This window comes from Oryctolagus cuniculus, chromosome 17 (assembly GCF_051225735.1).
Source record: "Oryctolagus cuniculus isolate XC-2025 breed Fujian yellow rabbit chromosome 17, ASM5122573v1, whole genome shotgun sequence".
Classification (NCBI taxonomy): domain Eukaryota; kingdom Metazoa; phylum Chordata; class Mammalia; order Lagomorpha; family Leporidae; genus Oryctolagus; species Oryctolagus cuniculus.
In genome coordinates, this window is record NC_142883.1 from 38651644 (window position 1) to 38667987 (window position 16344).

The 16344-nt window shown below is 51.5% G+C and overlaps 2 protein-coding genes across 2 annotated transcripts; both read left to right on the forward strand.

Annotated features, from left to right (window-relative positions):
- The first annotated feature begins 94 nt into the window (after nucleotides 1-94).
- LOC103351523 (C-C motif chemokine 15) lies at nucleotides 95-5045 on the forward strand. Its single transcript, XM_008271140.5, has 4 exons — nucleotides 95-266; nucleotides 2510-2572; nucleotides 3163-3310; nucleotides 3718-5045. The coding sequence occupies exons 1-4, from the start codon at nucleotides 194-196 to the stop codon at nucleotides 3845-3847; spliced, it is 414 nt and encodes a 137-aa protein (XP_008269362.4). The 5' UTR covers nucleotides 95-193; the 3' UTR covers nucleotides 3848-5045.
- A 7459-nt stretch (nucleotides 5046-12504) lies between these two features.
- On the forward strand, nucleotides 12505-15168 carry CCL14 (C-C motif chemokine ligand 14). The gene is made up of 3 exons (XM_002719245.6): nucleotides 12505-12684; nucleotides 14404-14518; nucleotides 14947-15168. Exons 1-3 carry the CDS (start codon nucleotides 12600-12602, stop codon nucleotides 15029-15031), a joined length of 285 nt encoding a protein of 94 aa, XP_002719291.3. The 5' UTR covers nucleotides 12505-12599; the 3' UTR covers nucleotides 15032-15168.
- The last annotated feature ends 1176 nt before the right edge of the window (nucleotides 15169-16344 follow it).

A 16344-nucleotide genomic window follows, 5' to 3' on the forward strand; every position in this document is an offset into this window, starting at 1 on the left:
TGCTGCAGTATCTCCCCTGTTCCCCATTTTCAAAGAGCATTCACGATTATTTAGCAGAAAGCAGTATTGTGAGCTCTGCTCTGTGACTTCCTGATCCTCTTCTTATAAATACCTGGGCAGAGCCAGCACCCTGGGGAGCCAGGGAGCAGAGAGGCCCGGAGCCCGCAGGCCAGCTCCACCTGCCCACGGGAGGATGAAGCTCTCCACGGCTGCCCTCTCCCTCCTCCTTGCTGCTGTCCTTGGCACCCAGGCCTTCGTCTTGCACAGTGAGTCCAGCCAGCCTTCCCTGGTAGCCGAGTGGGTGGTAACTCAGGGTCTGGGAGGAAGCCTGTTGCCCTGCATTAAGTGTGTTGCCCCAGACCTGCCCATGGGACTTATCCAGAATCAGTCAGCCCTAGGGTATGGCCCTGCCTCTGTCTGTGGTCCCTGGGAAAAGCTGGACACAGATGATTGGTCCCATTTGGGACCATTTTGACCATGCTCAGAATTATCTGCTACCTTCTCTTAGCTGACATTTTAGTTAGATCATGAGATCTTAATCCTAAATTTGTGGAAGGAAGCGTAGAATTCTGTGATGTTAAAACTGTTCTACACACCCAGTATAAAACCACCTCTTGGGAGGAAATGGGAGCAGGCAGGCAAGGCACTCACCCAAAGACCCTGACCCATGTGTACCTATGGAAGTGTGATTTCTGGTGGTGGCTGAGTCTTAACACAGAGAGGTCAGTGGCACAGAAAAAAAGAACACACTGCTTACGTGGAAGTGAGATACATCATGTCATAGGCCACAGAAAAAGCCTTGGGATTTGGTCAGGAAGCAGAGCAGTGGGGAGGGGCACCTTGCACAGAGCCTTTACTGGGGCCTCCGAGGACAGGCAGAGCAAAGGAGCAGAGGTGGTTAGGATGGCTGATTTGAGCCCAGTGGGCTTTGGGGTCTTCGGATGATATCTCGCTACCTGGCCGATCTGAGCAGGGGAAATACAGGCTTGGTGTTGAGGGGAAGGTAAAGGGGGTGCTAGGGCACGAGGGCCCACGATTGGTTGATTTGAATCCTTTGCTCTGTCTGAGAATAGGCAAGCCCTGGCAGGGTCAGTCCCTTCTCGGTTGTCAAAGGTTTTAAGACGGCAAAACATCCTAAGATGCAGAAAATAAAACCATGATTGAAGCCATCACCTACCTGCTGTACTGTTGGACTGAATAAATACACATCCAGTACTTCCCACGAACCAGTCCTGTTCCAAGTGCCTTATTGACGCTCATACCTTGATCGCTTCTACCTGTAGGTAGGTAGCAGGTTGAACAAATATAAATTTGCCATTCTCCTAAGAGGAAAAAACAAACAGTTGGCCACCTGCAGTTTTCTGTAGTTTTGTAAATTATTATTATTATTTTCATTTTAAAATTGAAAACACTAAGATAACTTGCTCAAAGATTACACAGCTAGTAAGTGGTGGAAATAGGATACGAGCTCGCTAGAAATGGAAAGACAAGCCATTTATGATCTTGCTTATTGTTGCAAGCCCACTCACATCATATCAAGCATGTCAAAACACAGCCAAATAGGGCCAGCATTGTGGCACAGCAGGTTAAGCTGCAGCTTTGGTGCCTGTTCAAGTCCCAGCTGCTCCACCTGCTATCCAGCTTCATGCTACTACACCTTGGGAAAGCAACAAAAGGTGGCCCAAGTATTTGAGCCCTTACCACCCATGGGGGAGACCCGGATGGAGTTCCAGGCTCCTGACCTCAGCCTGGCCCAGTCCCAACTGTTGAGGCCATTTGGGGAGTGAACCAACTGATGCAAACTCTGCCCCACCCTCTCTCTCTCTGTAACTCTGCCTTTAAATAAATAAATAAAGCTTTAAAAAGGACCCAAGTGCCATATTAAATATAATCCATATGTAACTATTCAAGAAATGTAGTTGCATGCCTAATTAGTATAACACAGGTTCCTAATGCCTGACTAAACTTTTGAGGCTAGATGTGTTTTGGAATACAGAATTGTTTTGATTGTAAAACAGTAATACTTATCTAGACATTGCCTAACATCTCTGATAGGGTTTGGAAAAAGTATATGCTAATCAAACTCAGCAGTTTTCTCCAGCAAACGCATGCAAATGTTTATAGGACGAGGAATAAGTAAAGACTGAGAACAGCCATTGTGCTGATGACCCTGTGTTGATGAAAAGCCTGTGTCTGGTCCTGCAGCTCCCAGGCACACGCCGAGATGCCCGTGGACTGCATCACATTCTGCAGACGCCCCATCAAGGCATCCATGTCAGATCTGCAGTTTGCTTCTGTCTCACAAACATGTGCCAAAGGTCCCTGGAAAAAATCTTGGCCCTTAGCAGGATAGAAGCGCATGGAGGCTGGTGTGGGACCCAGACAGACTCAGGGTTCCCAGTTCAGAGCCTCTTGGCCTCAGGATGGGGGTGAGGAATGGGGTGAGTACAGACCCTGAGACACTGCTGCCTCCAGCCATTTCTCTCCCCACCATGTCTCTCCCTTCCAGATACAGAGACAAGACAGCTCACCAGGGCGATGGACAGGCTTATTAATAGAAGACCCATCCAAGGTAAGTGACTGCAGCGGGTGGGTACAGATCTGTGCTCTGGCTTCCATCCACCCCAAGTACAGGATAGGGAGAGCAGGAGGGCCTGGGAGGAGCTGAGCCTCCAGGGAGGGTTAGGTTGGGCCATGGCACCTCTTCTCTAGGGTCTTCTCCACCCCCTCCCCGCTGTCCCGAGAGCCTCTCCGTTTAGGCCTGCATGTGTCTGCAGATGCCTCGTGTGTCTCCAAGCAATCTCTTTTTTTATTTTATTTTATTTTATTTTATTATTTGACAGATACAGTTAGACAGTGAGAGACAGACAGACAGAAAGGTCTTCCTTCCATTGGTTCACCCCACAAATGGCCACTACAGCCAGAACTACGCCAATTCAAAGCCAGGAGCCAAGTGCTTCTTCCCGGTCTCCCATGCGGGTGCAGGGCCCAAGCACTTGGGCCATCCTCCACTGCCTTCCCGGGCCACAGCAGAGAGCTGGACTGGAAGAGGAGCAACTGGGACTAGAACCCGGTCCCCATATGGGATGCTGGCGCTGCAGGCAGAGGATTAACCAAGTGAGCCACGGCACTGGCTCCCCATGCAATCTTTCTTTCTTCCAGGTGTAAACCCTATACAATCAATCATGCCTCTATCTTCAAATGTGCGTCCTAGTGACTGCTGCTATGGCTACACCAAACGACCCCTCCAGTGTTCAGTTATGGAAGATTTCTTTGAGACCAACAGTCAGTGCTCCATGCCAGCTGTCATGTAAGTACCAAGCTCACTCACCAAGGGATGAGGGACAGGGAGACTGCAGGGTCCCTGGGGGGCACCTGATGCCTGGGTGCCCACCCTCAGCATCCTGCCAGGAAGGGGCAGCTGCTGTCCTTCCCAGGGACCTGCGGGACTCAGGGATGAGACGCTGCCAGCAGAAAGGAGGGGCCCCAGGAGAGAGAGTCGGGGGGAGCAGGCCGCCCATGGACCCTCGATGAGTCACGGTGGATCTCAGTGGCTGGGCAGGGTCTCAGAGAGAGGACTGGCCCTGAGCTGCCCTCAGCAGAGAGAGCAAGGAACAGGTTGTTTGAGTGGGGTCCTGAGGAGCAGGGAGGGTGCGGCTCCCACCCCCACATGCTGAACACACCCTAATTCTGTGATCTTTCTCCTCCTTTCCCCAGCTTCATCACTAAATGTGGAAAACTGATCTGTGCCAACCCCAGAAATAATGAAGTTGAAGAATGCATGGAAACCCTGAAGACCCAGGGAACCAGATTAGGCCCCAGGGCAGCGGCAGGGCTGCTTTACTAAGAAGAGATCCATGTTTCCAGCCACCCCAGCTCCAGCTCTCTTGCCACAAACTGCCTTTGGGTTTTGTGGCCCAGACTGATTATTTTTAAATATATTGCTCTGTTCTTGTTATGAAAGTAATGCATTTAATAGAGTATTCAATTTCACTTTGCTTTAATTTTAAGAGGAATAAACTGAAATAAAACTGAAGGAGTAGCTGAAACTCAAAGAGATTAAACACAAGTTCATGTTATGTCTCATCTGTTCTACTCAAGTCATCAGAAAAGTTTCTTTTCCTCTATCGTTTGCTCAAATCACACTGTTTTTCACTTGCTTAATATCTGATTAGTTGACCTAGTATTTGAGAATCTTGGGTAGATTTTTGTTTTCCCACATTTCCTTTTCAATTTGTTTTCCTACTAGCCAAAGGAGAAAAAGTGGTCTTCATTTCTTATCAACCTATGATTGCCCCTGCAAATTCATGCTGTTTGTTTCATGGCAACTACAGCTTGGAAATTTTTCAATGACCTTCAAATTGCTATTCCAATCTAGAAATCTTTCTGGATCTGCACAACAGACAGCCCCATTAGGTTTCTTCCCATCAGATGGATGAGTAGTGCATTCCCTCCTGACCCGTAGCCCACAACTTTCTCTTCCTTAAATTCGTTTTTCACCTTGCTGGAATATACCCTTGAACTTCCTCCCAAGGTACAGATGACAAAAGAGCTCCCCCCTTGACCCCTGGGAGCCAGGGCAGGCACATCCTGCTGAGGCTTGGCCAACTTGATTCTTTATTGCAGAGTTTGGAGCCTGGTGCAAGTGTTGCAAAAAAGCAGAACTACAGTGGTTGTGAGGAAGGAGCAGCACCCGCTTCCTGTGCCTGGGGTCAGAGGGCAGCTCTGCTAGTTGCAGTGACTGGCATAGGTGGCAGCATTGCATCAGCTGGCTTGTGACATGATGTTGGCTGTGGCAATGGCGCTGGTCTCTCTAGCCTTCTATGCATTTTCCAAGCCTTCCTGAGAATGCTGTGCCACACAAAATCTTTGCAATTTTTTGCATAAATGCACCAAAATCTGTTTCTACCACTTTGAACAAAGAACACCAGTGGATACAAATGATGAGCTTGCAGGGACTCCACAGGAATAAAATATTCTATCTTCAAATTTGAGTAGTAGCTCAGCTGAATATGAAAGTCCACATTCAAAATCATTTTCTCAGAATGCTGCAGACATTTCTCACTCATCTTCCAGCTTTTCGTACAAGGCCAGTGTCCCACAGCCACTGATTTCTCATACCTTCGGAACAAAGCAAGCAGGCAAGCAAGCATTTTTAGGCCCTCTGGGAATTTTTAGGATTTTCGTGGCATCTTTTTGCATTGACAGTTTACCAAAGCTTCTCTAAATGTGTCTTTTGTCATTATCCCTGTTGGGCCCCTCAATTAGTCATTTCTGGGGGAGACAGAAGCAGGGAAAGACAGAGATGAGAGTACCTAGCTGCTGGGTCCCATCCCTAGTGTCTGCAACTGCTGGAGCTGGCCAGGCCAAAGCTGCAAGCCAGGAGTTCAATCCAGGTCTCCCATGTGGGTAGCAGAGGCCTAATTACTTGAGCCACCACCTGCTGCCTCCCAGGGGCCCCATTAGCAGGAAGCTGGAATCTGGAGCTGAGACTCAAACCTAGGCACTCCAACATGGGAGGGAGGCATCTTAATAGCAGGTCAAATGCCCACCCTTCAGTTTGCTTTTGTATCTAAAGACTCGAGCCTTATTCTAATTCAAGGAAGTTTTCTTCCGTCCATTGGAGTCCATTGGAATTACTGGAAAGTCATGGACTTTTCGCATGTATCCTGCACAAGTCTCAACCTTTCTCTCCTGCTTTATACTCTTTATTCTGCGTGATGGAAAATCACTCTGACCTATCTGCATATCCCTTCCATGTCAAGAATTCTCTGATCTCAGATCACTGTTTTTGTAGTCAGTTATTATTGTTTTGCAACATTTTAAGGGTTTATTCCTTATTGTTTTCCCCCTGCTATTTCCCTTGGAGTGTCTCTGGTTCCTTTTCTCCCTCCCGTGCTATTTGTAATTCTCAGATGCCTGGTTATGATTGATTCTCTATTAACATCAGTAATCCAGGGGATAGGTTTTCAGGAGAAGGGGTGAATTTTCTCCATGGGTCTATGGGTATGTATTCACAGCCCTGCACCCGGAATGGAAGCCTGACTTTAGATGTGGGAGTAGAAGTGTGGGCAGGAGTTGAGTGGGGACAAGGGGAAAGCACAGGTTTATACAATGTAAACACGCACTCCATGGGATTGTTAGACAGGTGCTCCTAGGCCCTTGCTTAGAGGTGTTCTTCTAGAAACTGCGGTGAACACACAGGCAGGCCAGCTGTGAGATCGGCTGGCACCGGGAAAGTGCCTTAGGTATCCCACTCTTTCAGAGATGCTGTTCTTCTATGACTTCAGGACACTTCCAGCTTAGCAAGTCCTTGGCTGGAGCAGGCATTTAGCCTAGCAGCTAAGAGCCACTTAAGATGACCACCCCTCTTAGCAGAGCACCGGAGTTCAATACCTGGCTCTGGTTCCTGAATACAGCTTCCTGCCACTGCAGACTCTGGGAGGCAGCAGGTGCTAGGTCAAGTAGCTGGGTCCCTGCTACCCATGGGAGGGAACTGGACTGAGTTCCCAGCTTCTGGCATTGGCCAAGCCCAGTGCCAACCATTGGGAGATTTGAGAAGTGAACCAGCAGATGGGAGCTCAATCTTTTCTCTGTCTCACTGCATCTCAAATGATTTTTAATTCCTCTATTCCTGGGGTCAGCATTGTGGCACAACGCACTCATTAAGCTGCCATTTACAACGCTGGCTTTCCATGTAGGAGCACCTGCTCAAGTCCCAACTGCTGTTTTCCATCCAGCTCCCTGTTAATGACCGGGGAAAGCAGCAGAAGATGGTGCATGTACTCCAGTCCCTACCACACATGTGGGAGACCCAAATGGAGTTCCAGACTCCTGGCTTTGGGCCTGGCCCAGTCCCAGCCATTGTCACCATTTGGGGAGTGAACCAGTGGACTGAATATCTGTTTCTCTCTCTGCTTTTCAAATAAATAAAATAAAATTTTTTTTAAAGTCCCCAGTTTCTTGTTTTAAATTCAGCTTCTAGCCGGCGCCGCGGCTCACTAGGCTAATCCTCCGCCTAGCGGCGCCGGCACACCGGGTTCTAGTCCCGGTCAGGGCGCCGGATTCTGTCCCGGTTGCCCCTCTTCCAGGCCAGCCCTCTGCTGTGGCCAGGGAGTGCAGTGGAGGATGGCCCAGGTGCTTGGGCCCTGCACCCCATGGGAGACCAGGAAAAGCACCTGGCTCCTGGCTCCTGCCATCGGATCAGCGCAGTGCGCCGGCCGCAGCGGCCATTGGAGGGTGAACCAACGGCAAAGGAAGACCTTTTTCTCTGTCTCTCTCTCTCACTGTCCACTCTGCCTGTCAAAAATAAAAAATAAAAAAAATAATAATAATAAAAAAATAAAAAAAAATTCAGCTTCTGATTATAGGAGCCTTGGCTCTAGTTGGGGGGAAGGGTAGAGAAGAAATGGGTAGGCTTTCAGTGAGGTTGTCACCTCCATTTCTGGGGATGAATCAGGGGAAGGGGCTTCGTGACCTTGACCAGAACTTACCCGGGCACTGCCCAGTTCCTGCTCTGGCCCGCTTACCCTCAGGAGACTCCCCCAGTGGATGCTCTTCCTTATGTAGAGAACTGTGCTTGTAGCTTTACCCTGAGCCCTGGCAAGCCCATGGCTTCTCCTTCCTACATTCATGGGCACTGCCCTCAGGGTTACTCAGGGCTCTGAAAAACTTCTCTTTGTCCATGACCTTCTCCTTCACCTATATGAGGATATACTTTTTTTTTTTTTTTTTTTTTGACAGGCAGAGTGGACAGTGAGAGAGAGAGCGACAGAGAGAAAGGTCTTCCTTTGCCGTTGGTTCACCCTCCAATGGCCGCCACGGCTGGCGCGCTGCGGCCGGCGCACCGCACTAATCCGATGGCAGGAGCCAGGTACTTATCCTGGTCTCCCACGGGGTGCAGGGCCCAAGCACTTGGGTCATCCTCCACTGCACTCCCTGGCCACAGCAGAGAGCTGGCCTGGAAGAGGGGCAACTAGGAAAGAACCCGGCGCCCCGACCGGGACTAGAACCCGGTGTGCCGGCGCCGCAAGGTGGAGGATTAGCCTAGTGAGCCGTGGCGCCGGCAGAGGATACACTTTTTTTTCAGCCTTCTTGTGATTTACCATCAAGTAGACCAATGTCTTTTCTTTAAAAATAAAAACACAAGATTTATTTGTTTATTTGAAAGGCAGAGTTACAGGGAGGCAGAAGCAGTGAAAGAGGTCTTCCATCTGCTGGTTCACTTCCCAGTTGGCTGCAATGACCAGAGCTGGGCTGATCCGAAGCCAGGAACTAGAAGCTTCTTCCAGGTCTCCCAAACAGTTGCAGGGACCCAAGGACTTGAGCCATCTTCTACTGCTTTCCCAGGTCATCGCAGAGGGCTGGATTGGAAGTGGAGCAGCCGGGTCTCAAACCAGCACCTATATGGGATGCTGGTACTGCAGGCAGCAGCTTTACCTGCTATGCCACAGTGCCAGCCCCCAGTGTCCTTTTCATACAACAGAAATGTCTTACCTTAGGGTGAGCAGCTGTCATCTTTGCTGGCCCCTTACTGCTACCATGAACTTACTTGTATTTTTCTGTTTTAAAGAGCTCAGGGTTCTGGCCTGTGTTTTAAGCCACATGTGATCTTTCCTGTTACTCTCATTTCTTTCTTGAATGCTGTTGAATTCAGAAGCTTTGATTGAAACCAGCTCATGGAGGCCCACATGAATGGGAGGCGGCGACCCAGCAACTTCTGGAATCTCCCTGGAGATTTCATTTCGGAGCCTTCAGGAAAATAACAAAGGATGACGACTGTGCCAGACTAAGGGGAATTGGTGGCTTCACTGGCGTCTGTGACAGTGAGGTTGTTCATACAGAATAAGGAAATGGGGAACACAAACAGCACCCAGTAGTGGGGGTGCCAGAGACCCAGGTGTTGCCTTGGCACTGTGTTGGGCCATACAATGACAGCACAACAGAAACGAGGCGGAAAAACCAAGGCTTCCTCCCTAGACAGCCTTCTGGTTACTCCCAGAGGCCTCTGAGGCTGTAGAGGAGCAAAGGCGTGTTATGCTACGTCCGGGTTAATTACACCATACAGGCCTCAGCTGCACCCCTCAATAAGCAGCACCCTTGCTTTGTGTGGTGCTCTCCGTCAGAAACACCTTCCTCCCAACGCTGCCCAGCAAAACTCAACCCAACCTCAAGGGTTCAAACTGGATGCTACTCGAAGACCTCCCCTCATCATCCCAGCCAGAAAGACCCCTTCTCCTTTCTCTGGATTCCCCAAAGAGATCCATATATGGTCACTCAAGCAGATTACTGTTGCCTGCCTACTTCCTGTTACGCATCGTGCTGCCATCAGGAGGCCCATGAGAACAAGACAGAGTTTGCTGCTCCAATTCCTAGAGAAGACTGAAAATGAATAAGACATAACACCTGGGTGCACAAGTCATATCTACTCCATCACTAAATCTCCAAATTATTATGCAACATCAGAGTGAACAGATGAGGCTATTTATAAAGGAGCCAGCCTGGGACTCAATCCTTGGCCCTCCACAGCTGGACTGCTTAAGGGCTAAAGAGACCACAGATGGAAGCCCAGCAGATAGAGAGCTCAGGTGTAGACGAGGGTTTCTGAAGCTTCAGCCTGCATGAGCATCACCGGGAGGACTTGTCAAAACAGACACTAGGTCCCACCCTGGAAACCTGGCTCAGTGGACTAGGGTAGGCTGAAAAACCAGCATATGACACGGTGGCAAGGAAGTGATGTGGTCACCAAATCTCGTCCCTTTTCTTCCTGGGCACAAGGAGCATGTATATTTTCCATCTTTCTTCAATAGGCTGGAGCCAGGTGACTCCGTGTTGGTCAAGGAATGTAGCTGAGAGTAATTCACACCATTTCCAGAACAGATCTATAAAAAAACCTCCCAGTCTTGGCCAGTGTTGTGGCACAGCTGCCACTTGGGACAACTGCATCCCACATCAGGGGGTTGGTTCGAGTCCATCTACTCTGCTTCCCATCAGCTCCCTGCTACTGCACCCAAGAAGGCAGCTGATGATGGCCCAAGTGCTTAGGTTCCTGCCACCCATATGGGAGACCCAGATGGAGTTCCAGGTTTCTAGCTGAGGCCTAGCCCAGCTGTTGTGGGCATTTGGGGAGTGAACTAAAGAATAGAAGATCTCTTTTTCTGTCACTCTGCCTTTCAAATAGATAAATAAGTCTTAAATTTCTTTTTCCTCAATCTTCTGCCTCCACCCTCTGGTAGCAAGCTTGGAAGCCTTGTGCTAAAAGTGGAGGTGCCCCAAGAAGAAAGCTGTGGTTCCTGAGTGGGTGCATGGAAGAGCCCTCCCCCCAACACACACACATCTCCATCCATGGCTGAGCCACAGGGGGCTGTGACACATGCAAGGAATAAGCCTGTGCTGAATTAATCCCCTGAGCTTTAGGAGGTGTTAATTATAGCAGTTAGCATGCACAGCAGACTGATGTAGGTAGGAAGTCAACAATTGCTGGGAAGATAAAGGGATTTCCTGCAAAGCTCCCGGCTCCGGCTGCTTGGCTAGTCCCCACGAAAACAGTGTTCTCCCTTCCCAAAAACAGCTCATTTCCTGAGACTGTTGCCATGTGAGCTGAGCAGTTTCAACAGCATTGTTAGAAAGATGACCCACAGAAAGTGCCTTTCTTTCATGGCTATTTCCATGAGAATTCAGCCACTTCGCCAGAGAGCCGCATCCTTAGCCCTGGCTCCATTTATGTCTTTAAGACACGCATGTCTGAATCTCTTGCTGTATGCCAGGCTCTGTGTTGGGTGGGAGAAAGAGAACATAAACATGCCCTGCCCTCAGGAGCCAGGTGAGCAGAGGTGAGACAGCGCCACAGCCAGCAGAATGGGGGACAGCAAGGCCAAGGCCGCTGTGGAACTCGCCATGTGGACAGGGGCGAGTGGCTGGCCCTCTCTGAGCCACAGCCACCGCCCAGCCAACAGCCAGCTTAGACCAAGGTAGAACAGCCAATGCCTAGCGAGATGAATCCCAGAAGCCACACATCAGTCGCTGCCCTGCTTCCCGTGTGCCTCAGCATGCCCCGGCCAGCACCCGTCAGTGACACCTGCTAGCCAGCTCTGAACGAGGCATTGCCAAGGTTCCCCATAAGCTCCTCCGTGACAAAAATCGGAAGGCAGGGGAAGGCCCCAAGCTGTCCACTCCCTGAGCTCCGGAAGGGCCAACGCTACAGGCTTCCCGGGAACCTGAGCTGGCCAGGACTTTCTTGGGGAGCTTAGCTGGGGCTGCCATGTTCCTTCACAGCGTAGTGGTTAAGAGTACAGACTTGGGAGCCAGACTGCCCGAGTTTCAAATCCAGATCCTACATGGATACGACAACAAATCAACTGTCGACGTGTGGGCTTTGCTTCTCAACCTGTTTCCTCCACTGCAGTTATCAAGGCCACACGGGCTGATGATATCAGTGAAGCACTTGGGACGGCGGCTGACCTGCCTCACGGCCACTGCCCAAAACACAAGCAAGGGGAACACCTGGCCCACAGTCCAGAATCGCCCACGAGATCATTTAGTCTGGCTCTGCCAAGGCGGCTGCAGGCAGGATTCAAAATTCAATTCATCTCCAGCAGGCTCATTTTCAAGTTGAGAATTTAGTATGGCCCGTGATGATGTTATAAATAACCACGTGGCCCTTGGCAGAAGAAAGGATCCCCAGCCCTGAATAAGTGAATCATAGCACTTCTCTTCTCCCCCCACCCCACCAACCCCCCGCAGGGTGTGGTGATGCGGTGGGGATGAGGCTGGGAGTTGTGGGTTCTGCTTAAGAGTTAAAGTGATGGGGCCAGTGCTGTGGTAGCGGGTAAAGCTGCCACCTGCAGTGCTGACATCCCATATGGGCAGAAGTCCCGGCTGCTCCACTTCCAATCCAGCTCTCTGCTATGGCCTGGAAAAGCAGGGGAAGATGGCCCAAGCCTTTGGCCCTACACCCACATGAGAGACCCGGAAGAAGCTCCTGGCTTCAGGTCAACTCATTTCTGGCCATTGCAGCCATTTGGGGAGTGAACCAGTGGATGGAAGAGAGCCCACTCTCTTTCTATGCCTCTGCCTTTCTGAAACTTTCAAATAAATAAATAACTCTTAAGTGAAGATTTCCTGGCCCTGAGTGACGAGAGCTGATGCAGGGTTCTCCAGAGCTCATCCCCTCACCCACAAGGCTCCCCAGTCTCTGGAGCAGCAGACCCTGAACTTCCACACCCCGCATGGCCTTGCTGAGGTCCACAGTGGGTTTGGGTAAGAACACAGCCCAGCCATCACCTCTCTTGCTAGGTCTGAGCCCGCGTCGCCCAGCCTCCCACACATGTGCTCTGCCAACAACAAAGGGGTTAAACCGACTGGGTGGCAATTTCCTCCCGGAAGCCTTGGCTCTCTGTGCTTCCTTCATGCCACAAGCATGCAGGATATGAAATTGCTGAGGTCTCCACTGCCTTCCTACTTCCCTTCAAAATCTTAGTTCCTTTATTTAAAAAAAATTCATTTGGCTTTTGTCTCAGTGATCTTTTCTCCACACATCCTCACCCCAGGAGCCTGAGAAGCCCCCAGCAGGCCAGCTCTCCTGCAGCAGCCCCTACAGGATGAAGGTCTCCGTGGCTGCCATCCCCCTCCTCCTCCTCTTCATCACCCCCATCGCCCTAGGATCCCGGGCTGAACTCTCCCCACGTGAGTGCAATGTCCTATCTCCTTCCAACCCAGTGCCCACGGGGAACAAGTGGGAGTTGGATAGCTGAGAGATAAGGAGGAGGGGCTCCAAGGCGGGGGTGGGGGAGTCTGGCTTCTTAACTGGGTTTTGTCCATTGCACTCTCCGCAGAACCAGGGCCGCTTCCCTGGTGGGATCATAGGATGGGGCCAGGCAGTCTCCCACTGCCTCCATTCCTTTCTTTGCTGTTAAGGAAAAGGGTGGCTTGCTCCTTGGTGGGCTCCAACCCCCAAAGAGGTGGGGGAGCAGTGCTTGCGGAGCCCAGAGCCATCGTCTCCCTAATGGGAGTGCAGCGTTGCCCAGGACCCCGCCCCAGGCCCCCTCCTTCCAGCCGATTTCCAAGGATAAGCTGCCTTTCCAGGCAACCAAGACCACTCCTCTCCCCAAAAAAGCATAGCAAGTGTTGCAATAACAGTAGTCTAAAGTGAATGGGGATCTGATCCATCTCTGGAGCGGATCAGAGCCCTGGGTGGGTCTCGGGAGCTAGGGACCCCTTGTTCCATCTTTGGATAGCAAGGATAGTTCTAGCACCATGCTGGATGACAGAACCAGCCTCTCCCTTTCCAGCCAAGGTCTGGCCACCCTTAGTGACCTCATGGCCATCACGACGCACACCCAAGCTTCTGTCCAGCTTGGTCACATAGCGTTCACTAACCTGCTGTCTCCGCTCAGCAGCCACAGCCTGTGCCTGTGTGTGCGGGGCCCTTGGCTGAGACGCCTTTCCTGCTCCCTCTGCCATCGAGGCTCGGGAGAGTCCACTGCCACTCTCTTGTACCTCCTGAAAGAGCCATGGAATTTCATAGTCAGGAAACAGCTGGAAAATCACCGAATCCATTGATTTTTAAAACATTTTAGATCATGGCATCTTTGAGCAAAATCTTCCATGGAGGCTCAATATGTAAAACAGAAAGAAGGGCTAAGTCAGGTGCAATCCCCAGGGCACGGCTCTCAGATGCAGCAGGAGCTCTGGGACAGACCCTGATGTCCCAGGGAGCTTGGTGTCGAAACCACCGACCCAGTCCCAAGCCCTCATTTATAGAGGAGAACAGAGAGGGCCAGTAAGAAAGTGAAATGGTCACTGTTCCAAGAAGTCAAAGGCGAGGTTGCCTTAGAACGTGGGTACCTGACTTCGTGGCCATTCCCCAGGGGGCTGGGGGTGGGCAACCCTCCCTCCCTGTAGGCTGCTGTGGGTTCCACAGGGACACGGGCTGGGGAGGAGACTGGGAGGGGCTGGATGTGCATCCTCAAGTGGCAGGCCCCCCCACCATGTCTATTGGATTTCTTCCAAATACTCCTCCTGTTTGGAACATCTTTCCCGGTAAGGCACGCAGTCTGCTTGAGCTGGGGCCAGTCAGTACCCTCCTTCTCTGGGAGTCGCCCCAGCCCCGTTCCCCCCACACCCCAGGATGGTGCCCATCCCCTGGGAGCAGCTCTGGATTGCTGCTGTTTGCTCCTGGAGTTGAAAGTCCCCAGCCAGCATTTCCAGTGGCTGGTTGCTACTGAAGGACTACCACGGACAGGGAAAAGGGAGGGCTGTGTTTCTCCAAGCCCTCTCTCCAGGCTCTGGGGGCCAACTCCCAATGCCTTCCCCCTCTGTAGCACTCTTAGGTTGCAGAAGCAGCCAGCAATCATGCCTTCCAGCAGTCACCCCACATCAGTGTCCCCCATACTTGCTCCGCAGGAGGCCCCTACCACCCCGCCGAGTGCTGCTTCTCCTACATCACCCGCATTGTCCCCCGTCAGCGGATTATAGATTACTATGAGACCAGCAGCGAGTGCTCCAAGCCCGGAATTGTGTAGGTGGCATCCACACAGCACGCTGGGGTGGGGTGGGGGTGGGGGCAGGGGGTGGGAGCATCAGGGTCTGAGGGGGTGGCAGGAAGGATGTGGACTGGGACCCCCAGGCACCTCCCTCCCCACAACAGGGAGAGGCAGCTGAGGGGCAACCTGGGAGCTTTCTGGCTGGGGCCTGCGGGGAGAATGTGGAAGCCCCCCTGGCTGGGGAAGTGTCACAGGAAGGGAGCAGAAGGCCCTTCGGGCTGGGAGATCTGGAGACTAGGCAAATCCAGGGACCCTGGGGGGAACAGCATGTCTCAGAGAGGTGCCTGGCCCTGAGCTGCCTCTAACAAAGGCAGGAGAAGCAGCCAGATGAGGTGATGTGTCTGGGAGGGAGGAGGACGAGTTGGGCCCCCGACATGTCAGCCTTGTCTCTCTCCTTCCACAGCTTCATCACCAAAAAGGGCTACTCAATCTGCGCCAACCCCCGGGATGACTGGGTCCAGGACTACATCAGGGACCTGGAGAAGTGAGTGATCCAGATAGGTGGCAAAGGCACAGCTCAGAGACCCAAGGAGAGGAGGCCAGGGCCCCTCTGTACCCCCAGCCTTTGGCCTCAGCCACCCCCGGGAGTTTCCCTGCCTTGAATTAAAGACCATTTATGCCCTTCTCTGCTTTGTTCATCTCTGTGAATTTCCCCATTGGTAGTGGACTGAGAGTGGCAGTGAGCCCAGCCTGGGAGGGTGTGGCACCCTCAGCGTCAGGCCTTGCTCTGCAGTTCTGCCAGAGCCTAGGGCAAAAAACAAGTCTGGCCTGTGATGGGGGCATTGGGAAGCTGAGCCAAAAACTGGAAAGAAAGTCAACACAAAGGCCACTAACTCAGCAACAGCGCTGGTCCCATTTTCTTAGTGCTGAAGACCTTCCCATCGCTCTGCTAAGCGATCTTTGAGCATTATCTTGTTTAAGCTGCACAGCAAGTGCCAAAGCTAAGAACTGCCATGCGACTTTACAGGGAATCTTCATAAAGGCTCTGCATAGCACTCAAGCCCCATAGTCCTTTGTTCTGTGATTCCACCAAGGCCTTTCTTCACTGCTAAGATAGGAACACCTCATGGTGTTTTATCGCATCCTTCCCCTCCATTTACACACACCAGACTGGACTCCATTGTCTGCTCCTACCACATGTTGAGGAAAAGATGGATGGATGGATGGATGGATGGATGGATGGATGGATGGATGGATGATTGGGTGGATGGAAGGAAAGAAAAGGGAATGGAAGAAGGGAGGGAGGAAAGAAAGAAGGGAGGAAGGAGACAGGAATAAACAGAAGGCATTTTTCAGAACAGGTTCTGACACCATCTCCTAGTCTCTAGGAAGAGCTAGGGACTGTGACCACCCTTTCCTAGCCTTCAGCCTTCCATAGCCAATGCCACAGCAAGGGCCAAGATGGGGCCTGTATGTCACAGGTATAACCAGACCTCCTCCTGTCTCCCCTTCCATAAACAGAGGTCTAGGAGGTGCCCCACACGTGTACCCTCCCTATCACAAAAAGTGATAACTTCACCAGCACCACCAGGTGCAATTGCACTACATGGGTACCCATTCATGAGCGGGAAGTCACACTGAGCAGCAAGCCCAGAGCAACTGCACGTTCCCTGTTCTGCCCCAGCCTCCCTCTGCTCTCAACCACTAGACCACTTCCTCTATGCCTAGGAAGCTCATGGCCCATCAACAGTAAAAACTCCATCTTCCGTCTCTCCTCTGAATGCAGCCTTCAGCTTTTACCAGGTCCTGTAGGGCAGATCCAGCAAGAGCCTGGAGGGCAGAAGCTGGGACTCAGGACTAC